The sequence below is a fragment of the Triturus cristatus genome, chromosome 8 (genome assembly GCF_964204655.1).
Source record: "Triturus cristatus chromosome 8, aTriCri1.1, whole genome shotgun sequence".
NCBI lineage: Eukaryota > Metazoa > Chordata > Amphibia > Caudata > Salamandridae > Triturus > Triturus cristatus.
This window is the reverse complement of record NC_140591.1, coordinates 1658702293-1658721586: the sequence shown is the minus strand read 5'-3', so window position 1 is coordinate 1658721586 and position 19294 is coordinate 1658702293. Positions and strand designations below refer to the sequence as shown.

General features: G+C 48.5%; 1 protein-coding gene across 1 annotated transcript in view; it reads right to left on the bottom strand.

Moving 5' to 3' along the window:
- Positions 1-304: 304 nt before the first annotated feature.
- Positions 305-19294, bottom strand: part of LOC146808504 (uncharacterized) — a 49639-nt gene continuing 30649 nt past the window's right edge. The window contains exons 2-3 of the mRNA XM_085623583.1: positions 3453-3722; positions 305-1945 (exon numbers count right to left, since the gene is read on the bottom strand). Of these exons, the coding sequence (XP_085479709.1) occupies positions 1572-1945; positions 3453-3696 (618 nt within the window). The 5' untranslated portion in view covers positions 3697-3722 and the 3' untranslated portion in view covers positions 305-1571. The remainder of the gene's footprint in view (positions 1946-3452; positions 3723-19294) is intronic.

The following is a 19294-nucleotide window of genomic DNA, read 5'->3' as shown; positions in this document are numbered from 1 at the left end:
TTTGAATGTACCTTATTCCCATGTAGCTATGTTTGGAAGTTTATACTATCATTGACCAGCATTGAACCTATGTTATTTTCTTTGTTTCTATGTAACCTTGACAACTCCCCTGTAAAGTGTTCTGATACCCGCAAGGGTCTGGTTCGCGATATATAAAACTTTCAAATAAATAAATAAATAATGGACCACATGGAGTACCTCACATCAACACCTCAGTATTCAACATTGGAAATCATGCATAACAGGTGCAAGGTCATGCTAAACATCATCAATATAATGTTCAGCTAAATCAAGTTCACAAGGATAAAGATAAAAGCTTTATTCAGCAGATGAAAATGTAAACGTCCGTTCAAAACAAAGGCCAATGTCCAGTCCATTATCAAATGACAACGAGTGAACTTGAGTGACAACTGTCACATGTTGCTTGCCTGCACTGCTAAGGACAGGGGACATCCCCTCGGAGGGGCATACATGGGGGCAGGCCAGGCACCGCAGGGACAGGATCAGTGCGCAGCAGAAGGAGGCAGTGAAGGGGTGGTGGATGCAGGAGAGTCACTTGCAACAGCAGTGGAGCTGACTGAAGTGGTGGGTGCAGTCCCAACTGTGGGGCACAAGTCAGATGGGGTGGGTGCCGGCACAACTTCAGCGGGCAGGTCAGATGGAGTGGATTGGGTCCCCACTGCAGTGCCCAAGTCAGACGGGGTGGTCGTGCAGGTGAGGTCGGCAGGACAGAGGGGGGGACACGGTCCCCACATCAGTGGCACTAACCATCTGACTGGGTGTGGAGGAGCAAGTGGTAGGGGGGGAGGGCCTCAGCATTTTGGGGATGGTGTATCTGTGGGTGGGGGAACCTCTGGAGTGGTGGCCTGGGGGATGGAGGACTGAGACTTTGTTGTGGAGCTGCGTGGCGGGGGTGGGGTCTTGCTCTTACGGCTCCAGGGGGACCTGCGGGTGGGGGCCTTAGTCTGACTGCGCCTGGGGGAGGGTGTCCGGGTGTGAGGGGCACTCCCCTCTGTGTGTGGGGACTTCCTCTTCCCCTTGTAATCTGGATCTGCTGGGTCAGTGGGGAAGAGGCCAAGGTCACAGAGGAAGAGCTTCAGTGGATATGGGGTTGCAGGTGAGGCAAGGGAAGGGGGCTGGGAGGGAGAGGTTTCGGAGGACTGCGGCGTGGTTGTGGAGGATTGTGTGTGTGTCTGCAAACCATCCCCTGTGAGTGTGGTATCAGTCCCCTGCGCTTGCTTGTGTACACATCTAGACCTTGGTTTGGGTGTTTGTGTGCTGCCTGTGTCTGTGGCTTTGTGAGAATGTGCAGATGTGTGAGTGCTTGAGACAGGTAGGGTGCTAGGAATCGTGGGAGGTGCAGGGGTAGGAGGGGCGTGGGACTGTTGGAGGAGGGACACTGCTGCCGTCAGGGAGGAGGCCACAGACTGATTGGTCCTCTGTAGGGCAGACATGCCCGATGAAATGCCCTCCATGAACGACACCAGTTGGGTCAACAGACTGGTGTGTGCATGGAGGACATAATGTCTGCCCTACATGGATCTGTCGAAGTAATTCCACAGACTCCTTACTCAGGGCAGCAGGGGACACAGGGGCAGGGGGTGCGGTGCCTGGCACAAAGGAGACATGCTCCAGAACATTGGAGCCTCCACAGACTTCTGGGATGGGAGCCGATGGGAGGGTGGTGATGGTGGTGGTGGGGGCAGTGGCGGGGACAGCCTCACTAGCTTGGGTTTGGTGGCTGCTGACACCTGCCTCCACAGGGAGTCATCCTCAGAGCTGCTGTGGCCCTCAGCTGGGGTGGATGGTGCTGAGGACTCCTCGGTGTGGCTCCACTCGCCCTCCGTGCCACTGGGTCCTCCCGACTCCTCTCCTTCTGTCCCAGTCAGGCTCTTTGGCTCCTCCTGGTCCATGGAGCTGTCCCCTCCTGTGGCTGTGGATGTATCTGGATAGAATTAGGAAAAAAGAGAACAACATCAGTCACCTGCACTGGCTGCACACACCACAGTGAGTACATCACATCACAGGGCAAGGCCTGGCATCATCAGCTGAACACTGCTCAAAGTGCCAACACTGTTTAGAATAAGCCAATTGTCATTCTCACCATCAACCATGGCACACATACCCCTCCTGGACTTGCACCCATATGTCTGTTGCATGTTGGATGCTTATACCCCAATGTGCCGACATGCACCACCCACACATTTGTTGGGCATGCAAGTGAACATGTAGGAGTATGTCACTATACCCACAGCACATCTCTTGCCACTGACTCAGTACAGGTGTCCGGATAATTTCACATGCTTGTGATGCATGCCAGCAACACACACTATGATGTTCTCATGTCCTGATGGACAAAGCCACACTGGGGTGCATGGAGCACACTTGAACACAATGCAGGATCACTCGTAGCAAGTTAAATGCCATGGCACTGGCATGCATGGAAAGTCAGTCAACACTGTCTCCTGTCACAGGGGCAGGGCATCCAGACAACAACAGTATGCACTGTGTCACAATCATAGCTCAGGGGTAAAGCAAACTCTGCAGATGACAAGTGCACTTGCCCATCCCCTGCAAACAACATATCCAGGACCCAGAAGACCCCACATCATGCAAATCAGACATATGAGTCTCTGTGAACACAACTTCCTGTATATCAGCACATCACAGTCTGCTGTGCATGTAACCCAGCTGCCTGAAGTGCACAGTTGCATACACCATCGTGCGCTGTCAAATGACCACACACCTATATGTCACACAGGTCTTGTCTCTCACAGTCACATCTCAGATGTCCTGCTGACCCTCAAAATCATGCACACCCCAGTTGTACGTAACAGGAAGCCACACCATAACGACACAGAGGCAGACACCTGAAAGCACGTCACTAAGCACAACCTGTAAGTTGATACACAGGAGTGGGATAACAGAGTGTTTCTAAATGCCTTTGAGTAGGCATGACTGCCCAGGTCTACGTGAAACAGTGTTTGGCCCTGGATAGTAGTCAGGGCTAAGCAAGTGTGACATCCTTGATATACATACTCCTGAGGCCCACAAATTGGAGTCCCATGTTGCATGGGTTTGTTTGAAATACCCCAGCCACATGTGGCGATTCATACCAGCAATTGGAAGACATATTAAGGGCACACACAGATCGCATGTCAGATCCCAGGCATTGGGTAAACAATTGACCCACCCATGAAACACACAACAGAGTCACAGGAACAGATGCTGTCTGGAAGCTGAAGCATAGCTGACTGCAGGGACACAGTGCCCTAGTGACACAAGCAACAGACTTTAGGGGCCACACCTGTGGAACAGATGAGGAGGGTGCATCACACAATTGAGGGACCTGAGTATTGGACTACAAGCCCTACGTAATGTGGAAGTGTGACCAGGCCAAAAGACTGCAATTAGCATGTCAGACATAGTACACAGATTAGGCATGGATTTACCCCCTCCTTGCTGCTGTCTGGCCTTCAGCTGCCTATCCAGGTCCGGGAAGACCACCACCAGGATCCTGTGCATATGGGGGTCAGGGTCCAGTGTCCGCCCCTCCTGCGTGGAGGTGACCGCTTCAGCTGGACTCTTGCGATCCTCCGGGTCCTGCCCCGAAGGTCCTGCCACCTCTTCTGGCAGTTGCGCATCCGGCGCTTGTAGACCCCCACCGAACGAACTGCCCGGGCGATGGTCAGCCATATCTCCTGCTTCTGGTGGGCATCAACCTGTGAGGATGACAAAGTTAAATGTCCATTAACCACAAGCCCCATATTTGTGCTGCACACATTGGGATATACATGTCATCATCACAAAGGGAGATGAGTGACACAGGTAGTGCACCCATGGAAAAGGACAAATGCCCTGCATGTCTGACATGTTAACAATTTCATAGTGAGCTGTGGATTACCTGATTTTCAAGTGTTGCTGGTTGCAAACTCCAAGTAGGGATCAGAGGAGGTCTCCGCTCCCAGTTGATCCTCATGATCTGTGGATTGTGATACGAATGTATGCGGCCGAGGTAATCCCGGATTAAGAGGAGCAGTGCAGCTGAGGCCACTATGTGATCGAGTCGCACATGAAGATTGTGGACATGTGAGTAGAAGGAGTATATACAAGAATCTGGGTTATGTGCTCACCATACATCAGACGGACCAATTCCATAACCAGTTACGTAAAGCTTGTGCATTAGAGGATGCTGCTGTACGCATGAGGGGTGGGAAAGAGCGGTCCAGTGAGACCTCTAAGAAGGAATTGAAGTCATGCCCTGAGAGCCACGGGACATCGCTCCATCGGGATAGGACTGTAGATAACCCACAAAGGAAGGTGTGCAGGTCAATGTTGGGGGCGTATATTGAACCCAGTAAGAGGGACAGCCCCTTAAGTTTACCCTTGAGGAATACATAACACCAGTTGGCATCTATTACCACCTCCTCTTCCTCCCAGGGGACCCCGGCCTTCACCCAGATTAGTGCACCCCTTGCTATGGTAGAAAGGTTAGTACTGTATACCCGACCCAACCCTGCTAGCGGTGCCACAACGGAGCTGCTTCTATGCTTGTCAAGTGTGTCTCCTGGAGTAAGGTAATACCAGTGGACCTGCACTGTAGGTATGCGTATATGGAATAGCTGCGTGAGGGAGTATGAATCCTTCTTACATTCCAGGTGATGAGGTTAACCCGTACCATGGGGAAGGGTTGTAGTGGGGGAGTTTCACGAAGTGTAGGAGGACATGGTGCAGCAGCGCCTCACAAGGACTAACAGAAACTGTTCGGGAAAAACCACAAATCTACAGTTAAGGTGTGGAACTGCAAAAGAGTGAACCCCTAACAGGAGTCGACCCAAACCAGCGTGCCAAAACATGGTAAACGCTCAGCCAGACTACGAATCTGGGAAAGGCTGGTGAGTGTGGAGGTAGTCCGTATGCCCCATCCCCCGATTAAGCAGCATTGAAGGAAGAGAAGGAGAAAATGCCATTTTGTGCCCAGGTTGTTGTGTCAAACCATGTATCATAGCATCAGGTCGCGAGAAATGTATCCATTGACTGAATGTGTAGGAAGGTATATGCCGGCGGAGTTAGTGGTTTCCAACTTGCACTTGCCAATTTAGATGATGGTATCTGAGGTCTGAGGGATGACATCAGACCTATTTATAATGCTCTTGACCAATAAACTGGTTTCAAATGATGTGATCGTGGGCAAATAATTTAATTCATTGAGCTGCCATTTTGTTCATTTTCACATATGAGAGCACCTTCAAATGTCCGAGTTCAGCGAGTCCGCTGTACAAAAATCTCTTTTGTTTGATTTAATAGACTAAACTTCCTTTTCATACATATATATAATACAAATGTAGCCACATATAGGATACACATGACCCCTGACTTGCCTCTTAGTTCATTAACAGCATTTTCATCAGGGTGGAGGCAGTAATTAAAGCATAAAGTGGTTGCACACTGTCATTTGTAATCAGCAGATTTTACATTGAAATTGCCAAAACTTCTCCCACTGACATGCAGCTTAACTGCTAAAACTATATAGTGTACAAACAATAATGTTTGGGAATACAGTTTCTGCAAATATGTGTCACTTGCACATCACAAAATAAAGTGGTTTGTTTTGCTCCTATTTAACTCCCTGTTTGCATCACACTTCTCAATTACAAAATCTTTTTTTTGTTTTTCGTGAAATATTGAAATATTTGTAATATTAGTTTACAGGCTATGTATTTGAATGTTAAGTGTTAGAGAAAAATAACTGACATCTTCAGACAGCTCACGTCAAAAACCTGTAACTCTAGTAAGGGATAGAAAAATTAACCTCATTTTGCAAGCAGCAATTAGTTAATAAAAGACAAACTGACATTTGACCTCTTTCCTTGAAAAGACAGCAAATTTGTCAAGATAAAAACAAGATTTAATGGCATTTTTATTGCTCATTCACTTTCTGAATGAACAGAACACCTGTTTCTTTACAGTGAGTTTACTCACCAGAAGGGACTAATAGGTGCTAAAAATAGCTTGACCTGATCAAGGTTTACTTGCAATTGTGAGAGGGCAAGTAGGTTTTTTGAGGCCTGCTTATACCAGGTTTTTATTGTTGTCAATGTTCTAGCCAGGGCTTGATTAAGAAGCCAAACTCAAGCTGGATTTCAGCCAGGGATGAATATTGAGGAAGGGAGAAAACATGCATAAAGGCGTCAGTCTGAAATGTGTCCAGTACAGCTGCATCCTGATCTCTCATGGCCACGCTTGCATAAGCGATGGTTGGAAGAGACTTGGCAGATGACTGTTGCCAATGGCTGAAACGAGGGTCCATACAACATTTGATCTAAAGTGTTAAAGGAGTGAATTGGTACATTCACTTTCTTCAGAAAGTATTGTTTTTGATGGAAGAAGTTTCCTCTTGAATCTAGGTGCAGCCCCAAGTATTTGTAATTACTTACTACCTCCAACCGAATGTCATTTAAAAGAATTGTGCCAGCGCGCCCTATCAGGTTCCTGACAGACATGTTTTTTGTTTTTGTTCTATTTTCCTAAAGATAGTTGATTCTGGCATATGCTATGAAGAAGTTAACCATTCTTAGTAGACCCACTTTCATTGAGCTGAAAAGAAGAATGCCATCTGCATATGACAGGTGTGAGAGGCAGAGGGGATGCATCCGGGTAGGATGGAAATTTTCCTGACCCGGGGCTAGTGATGAGTCTGCCAAGAAGAGAATACAGAGGTGATGTGCTAACATACATCCCTGCTGAAACCCTTGGTAAGTAGTTATCTTCTTCCTCGATAATCTAGTGCTGTCACAAAATTTTAGTTGGACCCAGGTTTCTGAATAAAGCTGTTGCATTGCTCGTAACAGCTTGTCGGGGACCCCAGCTCTTTAGCTGGTTCCATAGTAGCACCCACTTAACACTGTCCAAGGCTGCTTTAAAGTCAACAAAACAAAGATGTGATTGCTTCTTGAACAGTTACACTGGTCAATGAAGAAGGCAGTCGCTAAGATGTTTGATATTTGTTATTGTGCCTTCGCCTTTCCTGAAACCTGTCTGGTTTGCCGGGATCCTGTTCTTTACATTTGACCAATCAATTAAGTTTGCTAATTTGAGGGAGGCATAATGCTTGGCTTCAGCATCCTGGATTGCAGTAAGCCTATAGTTGGCCGGATTGGCCCTGTCACCTCCTTTAAATACCGGGGTTATAATAGAACCACACCAACTCTCAGGTACGACGCCACTTAGCTGAATCTCCGCATATAACACAGCTAGCACTGCTGACCAGAATTGTGCGTCCTGTTTAAAAAGGGCCTGTGGGAGACCATCTTCATCTTGGTGCCAGCAAGGCAAGCAGGACTTTTTTAACTTGAGCTTGTGAGTAGAAGTTGCTTTCGTCGGCTAATGGAGTTTGCGCTGTATTTTTGCTTCAGGACCTACCCGACCTTTGGACTTATTATCATAGATTGTTGCTGGAGTAAAAGAATTCATGGCACTGTGATTGTTTTCACTGTTACCAGCACCTGGAGGACGTTGATTTATAGCAAGATGGGCTACACATAGCTCTGAGATGTTAGAGTTGTTTATCGCTTTTCCTTGTCTGTTGAGGCTGTTTATTGTCTCCCAGAATTTCCTAGAGTTGGGCTTATTCCTAAGAGTAGAATTTGTTATGAGTGGCCACTGTTCATTGTGTATTTAATGGAGAAATGATAGATCCATGGAATTATCGGCAAGGATACAATGGTATAGTCGAGAGTTGACCTAGAGTTTGGGCCATAAAAAGCATTGTACGGGGGAGTCATCTGCAAATCTTCCATTCAGGACCCTCATTCCAAAGAATTCCAGGGCTGTAGCGAAAAAATACCCAATGAGTTTTTGACGTTTGACCATTGAACCTGCTTTGCTTTGGTCATTCCAGAGTATATTTACAAAGTTTAGCGTGTTGCTATGATCTGGGGTGTAAAATAAGTTTGAGCTAAAATTGCCCGTCGATATTATGTCGCAAGTTGGATTAGCTTGCTTATAGCTTTTTATTATGGTAGTTATAGTTTCTGGGAGTGCTTTTTCGTGACCGAGTTTGGATGAATGTAAACATTAAATAGAAGAACCTGGGGTCTTGTATCTTCGGCAAATTTATTACGTTTGATGATTTGGATGTCAGGGTCTACATGTAGCTCTTCTATGACGATCTCTATTCTAAACAAAATGTAAACCACTAAGCCCCCTTTCAGTCTTTCATAGCTTTGTTCTTTTGTATCCAGGGCCAGGTTTCTTGAAGTGCAATCATATCAAAATGTTTCCAGTTCTGCAAGGGAGAGCCACCTTGCAGCAAGATTGTGACCCTGCCATGTTCCATGATAGGAGGTGCAGGCCTGTATGGCCCAAATCCGTTTCTGTCGGATGATGAGTTCATCGGGTCCTTGAGACATTTATCTCAGAGGGGATCCAATCCCAGTGGGGTCTCATTGACTTGTCGGATGGATTCTTATGAGCTGGGCCCCCAATTCGGTAACAGAGTGACTTCGTGCACCCTGCAAGACGGATTGAGCATGGACTGCTATGGGATACCGAGCTCTCTCTCTGCAAGAGGGGAAATGGGTATCCTGGTGCCTAATATTGCTTTAACGTTATTTCCCACGTTTCAAAGATGTTAACCAATGTTAAGATTAATGATGCTATGTCGTCTGTGCCCCAGGTTGTTAAAGTAGTTTCCTAAAGGGTTATCATTCATGAGGCATTCCACTGCTTGTAAATCTGCTGAGGTTATGTCTTTCAGTTCAGGGATCTCTGATAGTAGTCTGATTATGTTTCCTCTATTGAGGACATCCTGCCACCCTTGAACTGTATATTCCAGTCTAAATAGGATTTTGTTGCAACCACTCGCCTTATGAAGGGTGCTTTGTGCAAAACTGGGGGATTTAAGGAGTCTTGTGTCGGATGTTTTTGATGATATTTTTGATGGCACAGTAATGTTACCCTTTTTTAAAAAGTTTTTCAGGGCCTAGTATGCTTCCATCAGGATTTGCATTGTTTGGATTAGCCGGTTTACCCTTTGGCTGACAGTATATTTTAATGAGATCTTTTGGTTGTACTCATTGGTTACAATAGACATTATGTATTATGGCATTCGGTGTCTAGTGGCTTTGGATCACATTGCCCCTTGATTTAGAAAGGATATTGGCAGGTTGAGCCAATAGAGTAGGAGTTTTACTAAGAGTTAAGACCAGTTTGGGTGTCAGGTTTGTTTGAGCTAGAAATCTGTTCTGAGCTATCAGCATGGTCAACTCATCCTCCGATTAGTTTGCCCCAATGACCCTCTGCCGTGTGAAGTTGTACGTTTTTCGAACAATCAATGTCATGTATTTCATTTGTTTGAACTATTTCATGTCTGCGGTTATTGACTTCCAGTAAATTAATTCCCTGCCTTTCCTTTGTTTGCCTATTGATGGTTCCTTCTGGTAGGGACATTATATCCCTGGAGACTCGTGAGGCTATGTCCGTGTTTGATGTTGCATCAAGGCAAAAGTCTAATGCATTATTGATGTGACTCCCCTAGCCTCCTATTTTTCTTGACACAAAAATTGGGTGGATACTCTTTTGCACAGCCTTCTTTGACTGCAGCGCCTTGTTTCTCACCTTTAACACTCATTTATGCTGCATTTTGGTTTGTGTGGGGAATGGATAATAGCCTCGGACCTAGTGCACAGTTGTTCCGGGGATGGGACTGGTATCGCTCTCGGTCCTTTCTCTTGGTGCTTTTAAGCAGTCAGATGAATTTTCAGGATGTTCAGTTTCCACCTCTACCACTTCCCGTTTTAAGACACTTGTTTGAGTAGCCATGGCTGACTCGCTTTCTAGCGCTGTTCTTGCTTCCAGAATGCTGGATAGTGCTTTGAGGAGAGTGGGCAGTTCATCTGTTATTGGACCGCGTGTACACTCTGTCGGTGAAGGTGAGTAAACTGCTTGTACGCCTGAGATTAGGGCTGTTAGAGTTTACAGTTTCAAGATGATTCCATAGATGTGTGAGGCTATCATAGTTCATGATATCAATCTGAATGTCTAATTTGTCTTACTGGAACTGTAAAACGTCTATTGACATTTGCAATGTTGTTAGTAGCGATTCCCACCAAGGTAGAACATTATGTAGTTGGTTACCCAGAATTGTTGAGGAAGCATTTCCCATTGTCAGTGGATTATTATGGGCAGACCAGATGTTTTATCAAACAAAGAAGGGACTGAGGGGCTAGTTTAACGAGGTCCAGTGTACATGCCCAGCAAGGCTGTGTACAAAAAGGAGTACAGAGTTCCTCTGTGGAGGGGGCTAGGGAAGGAGGTGGCTGGTAGAGACAAGTGAGTCACTGAGGACCATTGTTGTGTATGCAAAGGAGAGGGAGTTCTCCTTGTCGGAACTAGGGCTCTCACAAACCCAGCAAGCTAGGTGTCATGCTTCATCATTTGAGCCTGCCCCTCGTCATGTCGGCGCTGCAATACCTGACGGGCACCCAAAACCGGGGCTCTTTATCAGGGATCTTTTGTTCCTGCCGGTGGGTGCAGTGGGGGTGAGGGGCCTAGTGTGTGTAGATGTGGGGTGACGTGTGTATAAAAATAGGTCAGTTAGTCCTAGCCAACAGTTTATTAAGAAGGTAAACTGCCTAAAGTAAAAAGAGTGCGAGGGGCAAATGACTAGTCGTAATGTGTCTAGTGGTGTATGCCCTGCTCTCAGGTGATCGACATGTTTCGTGCCTCAAATGTCATTTAGATCGGGGCACTTCCTCAGGATCAAAGAAACGCTATCTACACTAAAAAGATAAGTGGATTCTACATACCCAGTTCTCTGGTTGTTGACCTGTAGGTTGGCCAAAAATAGGTGGAGATAACATGTAAAAATTACATCGTTTTACAAACATCCGGTGTCTCTACAATTCATACCCTAGGTTCGGCAGAGCGAACGTGCTAGTGAATAAAACCATAACAAGGCCACTGTGTCACGCAGATTAGCACAGTGAACTAGGCAATAGTTACCAGTGTAGTGTACTTAATGTGTTATCTGTGCTCGAGGTCCTTTAAACTCGTAACAATGAAGTAAATGGCAAGCATAAAAGCTGATAAAAACAATAGTAGCCAGGACAAGGTGAAACTCACCTATACTGTCAACAAGTCATTACCTGCAACAGTGGCGGGGGGTATTAAAGGACACCGATTGGGCCCTAGCAGGAAGAAATGGAAGTCATAGGCAGTTTGTAATGTAGCAGGATACTTAACTGGGAAAGTCACAATCAGTGGTCTTGCCGGTAACTGGAGCACTGAAGGGGTGGTCGGTCAGGAGTACCCGTCGACCGCCAGTGACCCAACCCAAGAGGAGGAGCCCACCTAGTGTGCAACGTGAGGTATGGAGACGCCCACCCCAGGCTGCATGAGTCTCAAGGGGACATCGGTAACCGATGCACCATGAGAGGATCACGGGATCCGGGTGAGCGATCACAATGCCCCAAGCAGCCCACAGATGTGTGGCGCCCCAGAGGGTAGATCAGAGTGTGGATCCAGTCCAATACAGAACACACTCACCTCCCAAAGCGGTACAGGCAACCTTCAAGTCTGGAGCACAGGGGAACTCACCAGCGTGTATACGCTCCTGGCGAATGACCTACCCTGCCACCAACACCGGGATGGTGAAAGGTTGCCAGCGGCGAGTTTAGATGTAGTGTGTCAGCCCATGACGAAAGGACGGTCACGTGGGTAATTAGTAGTCCGTAGGCACTGTGTGCCGGTCGCTGGCAATAAGATTTCCAAAGCGGCGGCCATCTTAGAGTGTAGTTACATAGAGGCACTGTGAAAGATTATCGCTAGTTAAACAGCATTGCTGCATGAACGGGGTGTCTTAAGTTGTTAACTAGAGGGGGCCTAAAAGCACCGTCCATTGTCGCTGCTGACTGGCTTCTAGAGCGTGCGGGTAGTCAATAGTGCGCAAGTGTTGTATGTAGCGCGTCGTCAATCCAATGACACACAGTGGACGTCTTATCGCATAGCTGACTCAGGTCGAGGGGATGTTACTTGTCAGAGGGAATGTGTACAAGAATGAGTTAGGGAAATATTAACTCTAAGGTGCCGTGAGTGATATAGAGGCATGCAGCTTAGGTCACATGTCGCCATGCGTGTCGCAGATGAACCACTTGCTCACACATGTGTAGGGTCATGCGGTTATAGTGCTCATAAACCACATCGCTTGAAATTTCTGTAATGATGACCCACCATGTCCATCAAGGGATGGTCATTATGGCTCTCAAATCATTGATTGAGTGTGAACAAATTGTAGTGTCCCAGGTCAGTGAGACCCACGGTATGTCATCATTCAGTCCAGCAGAATGTGTAGAGAGTCTGTGAACCCATCTTTGTTCCGCTTTGAACAAAGCGGTCTTCGTGATGTGTGGGTAAGGTCCTAACACTATCCAGCGTAGATTATCGGGAGAGTATGGTGCTTCCTTGAAGTGTGTGTAGAATTTTGTGGTGGCCCTCTGGCACCGAATATTGCTCTTATGTTCAGTATTCTGGTCTTAATGGGTCGCACGGTCATGCCTATATACTTCAGGCCACAAGGGCACGTGATCATATAGATACACTGCTTGGTGTTGCAATTAGTGTGCCTTTTCAAAGTACATTTAAAGTTCGGTAGTAAAGCTATCTCCTTAGATATGGTGGTTAGTGGACACACAATGTAGGAGCCACAAGGGTAGTGTCCAGTCACTGCCGGGAGACAGTCCTCTGTGTGTCGGTGTTGTGTTTCTTAGATTTAGTGTGTACCAAGGTATCTTTTAGGTTGCGAGTTCTTTTGTATGCGAATCTAGGTTTAGGTAGTTGTAAATCACCTGTGTTAAAGATATGCCAGTGTTTTAAGATGATTTTCTTAATCCTGGCGAAACCTGGAGTGAGTGAAGTAACACAGGTAAGATTGTCAGTGATCGGTTCACGGTGTACCTCAAGTAATGCCTCCCTAGGGTTATTCCTTGCTCTTTTCAAGGAGTCCCTCACTTGTTTTTCTGAGTAGCCTCTTGCCTTGAGGTCAGATGCCAGAGTGTTTGCTTCTGTTCTGTAGTCTGAGACCAATTTGCAGTTTTGTCTGATTTGCAAAAATTGTCCAAAAGGCAAGTTGTCTCTCAGTGCTTTGGGGTGATGGCTTTTGTATAGGAGTAAGCTGTTGCGATCAGTGGGTTTTTTGTACAGCGTAGTTGTTAGACCTGGCACCATTGGCGTGAGTCTCCCTTCCATTTTTTCACTGTACCTCCTCTGTTTTTACTGGTGATAGATGCTCTGGGGGCTGCGCCAACAGGGCCGGACTGGGAACCAAAACCGGCCCTGGCAAAGTGCTCGGCCTGGGGGTGCCGCCGAGCTCTTTTCCAGGGCCGGGTTTCGGCCGTTTTTGTTACAGGGCCGATTTTTCAGCTATGCTGCAAAAACGGCCCCTTAACAAAAACGGCCCCCAGGTGCCCAAAACCGGCCCCCACCCGTGTGGCGCACCGGGGGATTGCCCAGTGCCCGCTATGGCCAGTCCGGGCCTGTGCGCCACTGCCATTCAGTGCCGCAGCGCGGATGCTCCCTGTATAAAGATGACACATGGATTGGTGTGTCCCTGATTGGCGTATTTGGTCTACCTGTTAGTCCCTAGTAATGTGGCCTGTGTGTGCCCAGGGCTGGTAACCCAAGTGCTGCTGGTTTCATTTTTCACTACTGTAAGGCTACCTGTTCTCCATAGGCCAGAATGGGAGGTTTTGGCTATAAACATTCAAAGTCCTAACTGACCCATAGAACATGGTAGAAAAACGAATTTAGTATGCCTGAGCTCAGAATATTAAAATACATCTTTCAGTGAAGTTTCTTTATATTCTGTGTTTGAAAATACCACTTTTAGAAAGTAGGTACTGTCTTGCCTAAGCCTTCCAGTGTGCTCTGCTATTATGTGTATTGGTTTTGGAGGGACAGGGCAGGGTGAGTCAGACCTGGGTTGAATAGAGAGATCTGCCTTGGTGTGAGGGGAGGGGTAGCTCCTGCACTTGAATAGGGCTGTGCCTGGCAAGCTCAATGCTGGCTCCACCTCCCACTGTGCGTCTGAGGGCAGACCCCCTCTTTCTGAAAGGAAGATGCAGCCTGGTAAACAAAGTGCTCCAGGGCTGGGCAGAACTGGTTCTGGCTGGGTTCAGTGACTTGTAGCTTCTGAGAACAATGACTTTTGGGGTATAAATATCTGTGTTGAAACCCCTACAATTTGTATTGCCCCTGGATTTCAAGACCAACCTCTGTCCGTGGAACTGAAGAAAGCTGCAGGAGAGGACTCTCCTGGTGTTGTGTGCTGTTCCCTGGATTGGCCTGCAGTAGTTTTCATTGGACTGGAAAAAGGAGGGAAAAGTAAGAGAACTTTTTAATCTTGACCCTGCAATCACCCAAGGGCTAGAGAGAGAACTAGCCTCCTGACTTAAGTCTCAGGACCAGTAGACTTCATTTTTGTCGCTAAGGCCTGTTAGCGAGCCGCCGCAGCCGAGGAGCGTGAAGAAAATCGTCGCATCGCTGCCGCTGAAGGCTCGCTGGCCTGATCATTGCCCCACACGTTTGCGGCCACAAAATCATCGCTGCAGCGGCTGAGCGTGAAGAAAATCGTCGCAGCGTTGCCGCTGAAGGCCCGCTGGCCTGATCATCGCCCGCACGTTTGCGGCCAGAAAATCCTCGCTACAGTGGCTGAGCGTAAGGAAAATTGTCGCTAACCCCTGCGGCCGCGACCAGAGCGTGAGAAAAAACATCTCTAACCCGCCGGAGCGACATTTCTTGTGGATTATTTGCCAGCATCTCAGAACTGTGAGCAGAGGGGTCGCAGAGACCACTGTCCTGAACTGAACTTTCCCTTACCCCTTGGAACTATTTTTGCAGCATCCAGAGAGAACTATTTTTGTACAGTATTGTGATTGCCTCGTTATTTGGTCTTGTGATAAGTCTCTATAAATATAACTATTTTCTTTGATAAACTACCTGTGTTGTGTCCATTTGTAGTGTTCCTCGCTGTATTTGCCGTGTATGATTATCAACGCTTTACACATTGCCTCTGAGATTAGCCTAACTGCTCGTGCTACGTTACCACTGGGTGGAGCAGGGTTTGTCAAGGGGGTGCAGCCCTTCACTCTGACTTAGAAAGAAGGGTCCCTGCTTGGACGGTGGCCAACCACTGCCAACCAGAGACCCCCATTTCTAACATTGGTGGTCACCAGTGGGGATCTGGACTTGCGTTGGTGACCGCATACAGTAATTATAGTGTACACTACTAGTGAGTGCAGACCATAACGTGCCACATACGTACTTGAGGATTTTTTGGTGGGGGGGGATTTTTTTTTGTTTTTAATCTATTTTTTATAAGGAGCGCCAGTTGTTGTCACAATGGCCAAGCCCAGAGTTGTTGACCCAGAAGAGTTTTCCTGGGAGGAGAAGAAGATAGATACCTACACGTCCAAGGAGCTAAAACATTTTTGTGAGAAATTTACAGTCCCACCCACAGGGTACACCAGGAGAACGGAATTTTGCAAGGCACTGATGGCCTGGCTAGCAGCAAGGGGTGCCCCTAGGAATGTGGGAGAGCCTTTGGTGGAGGGAGAAAATGTGAATGAAGTGTTTGATGCAGTAGGTAGGAAAGCGCTTTCCAGCCCGGGCACAAGTGTGTCGGCGAGGGGTCTGTCCCCAGAGGAGTTGGAGGACAGGGAAAGAGAGAGGCGCCATAATAGGGAAATGGCTAAGATACAACTAGACGGTAAGAAGGAGAGAGACCTTGAGATCAAGAAGCTAGAATTTGAAATGATGAGAATGAAGCTTGAGCATGACAGAGCATTGAGGGAGCTGGAGATTAAGGCAAAGAGTGGAGAGATCTCCAGTCCCTCTGGTGGCAGCATACCAGTAGTACAGACAGAGAACAGAGTATACATTCCCAAAAAGGTTATTATGGATTTCCACAAGAGTGAGGATATTGGGCAATCGTTTGCCGCTTATGAAATAGCTATGGTGTCCCATCGGGTCCCTTAGAAGGATTGGGGAGCGGGGTTGTGGGGACGGTTTGTGAGTGGGGGAGAGACACCTTGTTGGATCTGTCCCCAGAAAATAGAATGGTTTAAAACACATGAAGGAAGCACTGATGAGTCGCTATGGATTGACCCCTGAGATGTACAGACAAAGGTTTAGGCCCTGTAAGAAGTTGGAAGGTGCCACATGGGTGGAGTATGTGTTTTGTTTTGCAGAGCAATGGAACACTGGGTAAAAGGTAGCAAAGTAGAAACTTTTGATCAACTGTATGACTTAATTGCCTGGGAGCATCTGTCTGAAAACTGTTTTCCTGAGCTACGCCAACACCTCATTGATTGCAGGCTGACTAAACTGAGGAAGCATGCCGAGGAGGTGGACCGCTGGGTCAGCACCAGGGTCCACAAGGGTCCGATGGGAGACTTCGCCAGGGGTAGACAGGGTCCCCAGCAGAGAAGTGGGGGGGACCAGGTCCACCAAGGGAGTTTCATCGAGGGCCCCAAAGTAATCCCCCAGGGAACCAAACAGTGGTGTCCCAGCCTCCCCAAGAAAGGAAGCCAATGCCCCCGCCAGGTAGGCCTGGTCTCAGGGGGCCCCCTACCTGTTATAATTGTGGCCAAATGGGCCACCGGTCCATTGATCCCCAGTGCCCTCAGAGGGCTACTGCCACACCCCCACGGGTACCCCCCGCCAGATGGCTAGTGTAGCATTGGAAGGAAAGGAGATGGATGCCCAAGAGGGGTAGGAACCTGTACAGTTAACCCTTGTCTCCCTAGGAGACTGTGAAATGGTCTCTAAAACTGCACTGCCTGACAACACTAAAAAATACAGGCAGTGGGTGACCATCAATGGCCATAAAGTGGAGGCTTTCAGGGACACAGGAGCCAGTATAACTGCTGTCAGCTCCCGGTTGGTGTCCCAAAAACAGATCATTCCCCATGCACTCTGCCCAGTAGTGTCAGCTGAGGGTGGCTCAGGTTCCATTCGAGTGGGGGGGTCTCAGGAACTCTTCAAGTAGCTCTTCAAGTAGCTGTGAGGCCCGCCATGCCTGTAGACTGTCTGTTGGGCAATGATTTGGAGAACTCCCTATGGGCTATGGTGGAGAGCAGTTCTCACTTGGAAATGCTGGGTCTGCCTGAATGGGCGTGTGCCACCACTCGGTCCATGGCAGCCAAAGAGGGTGTTGAAAGAGGCCTGGAGCCTGAGAGTATGGTCCAGGTCCCTGTCTTAGAGAGAAGGGCCAGGGGGCAAGGGAAGCCTGCCCCCTTGGTTCCCACAGCCCAGGAGGGAGCAGACCCTGAGGGGGATGCCCTGGAGCCTACCGGGGAGCAGAGTGCCGACCTGGGGGACCAGCCTGAGCTGACCCATTGGCAGCAGGAAGGAGGTCCCACCAGGGAGGAGTTTTGTGAGCAGCAAAGAGTTTGCCCTTCTCTTGAGGGTATGCGGCGACAGGCTGCAGCCCAGGCAGCAGGTGACATGTCTGGTTCACATCTGATTTATTGGGAGAACAGTCTCCTGTATAGTGAGCCTAAGGCTGCTGAGCTGGGGTCGGCCCGTGTGCTGGTGGTACCCGAGTGCTTCAGGGCCTTCCTACTGGGGTTGGCTCTTGACATTCCGTTGGCAGGACATCTGGGGCAGACCAAGACCTTTGAGAGGTTGGCCCCATATGCGCAAAAGTACAGATACTTATTGCAGGACCTGTGAGACTTGCCAGGCAAGTGGGAAGAGTGGGGGGAAGATCAAGGCCCCACTCCATCCCTTTCCCGTTGTGAGTACCCCATTTGAGCAAGTGGGAATTGACATTGTGGGGTCTCTGGACCCCAAGACAGCCATGGGCAACAGGTACATCCTGGTCTTGGTGGACCATGCCACCCGGCACCCTGAAGCCATCCCGCTCAGGACAGTGACGGCCCCCGTGGTGGGACGTGCACTGATGGGGATCTACTCCCGTGTGAGGTTCCCCAGAGAGGTGGTGTCTGACAGGGGGACCAACTTCATCTCCCAGTACATGAAGTCTCTGTAGGAGGAGTGTGGGGTAACTTATAAGTTCACCACTCCCTACCACCCCCAAGGAAACGGTCTGGTTGAAAGGTTCAACCGGACCTTAAAAGGTATGATTATGGGCCTAGAGGAGCCCCTGAGGCATAAGTGGGACGTCGTCTTGCCATGCCTGTTGTTCGCCTACTGTGAGGTACACCAGAAGTCTTTGGGGTTCAGCCCCTTTGAACTGCTCTATGGGCACACAGTCAGAGGGCCTCTGAGTCTGGTCAGGGAAGGCTGGGAGAAATCTCTCAGGAAACTTCCCCAAGATGTATTTAGCTACATCTTGGCCTTCAGGAACAAGACTCGGCGTTTCAGAAAGATTGCTGAGGCAAATCTGGAAGCCAGCCAGAAGGAGATGAAACGTTGGCACAACCAGAATGCCACTCTGGTCGAGTTTCAGCCTGGTCAGAAGGCTTGGGTACTGGCCCCTGTGGAGCCGTCGCGCTCCAAGATAAGTGGACCAGTCCATTTGAGGTGGTGGAGCGCAAATGTCAAGTTACCTACTTGGTGGACTTTCAGTCACCCAGGAACCTCCTGTGGGTCCTGCATGTGAACCGCCTGAAGCCCCACTTTGCGAAGTCTGAAGTGGGCATGTTGCTGGCCACAGATGCTGGAACGGAGGAGGAGAGTGAGCCTCTTCCTGATGTGGTACTTTAGAATTTGGGACCGCTTGGGAGGCAGGGCCCTAACCTGCCTTTTCCGGTATTAGCGAACCGCGAATGGCCACTGCGGTATGTACAAGTGCTTTGTATAACGCTTTATCGATAAATGCACTGTGTATACAATATTTTACATTGACTTCGTGGGTTCCATCTTGGAGCGGTGGCCATCTTATGGTTGCCCTCACATAGGCTACACATTACGAACAAGCACAGGCCTTTAGAACACATGTGCCTTCTGTTGACTTCTCTGTGACCTGTGCAGCTTGGCTCCGCTCCCCGAGGTCAGTCCGGTCCCACGAGCTCCCCGTCCTACGGCCACCTGTGATTAGCATCAGGGTTTGACACACCATAAAGCCTTTTCATCGCACACAAGCCTCCGGCTAATCTCTTTCACACCTGACTCTTCCTGCTTTATGGCTTGTTTTACAAACAGGAGGTGCCCTTGTTTATTGGGGTCTGCTGATATCTGATGTGGGATCTGAGCCTCGCTGGGTATATAATTGTGGGCTGGCTGAACTGGAATGTGGGATGGTCATCATGACTCTGCCTTTTCGTTTGTAATG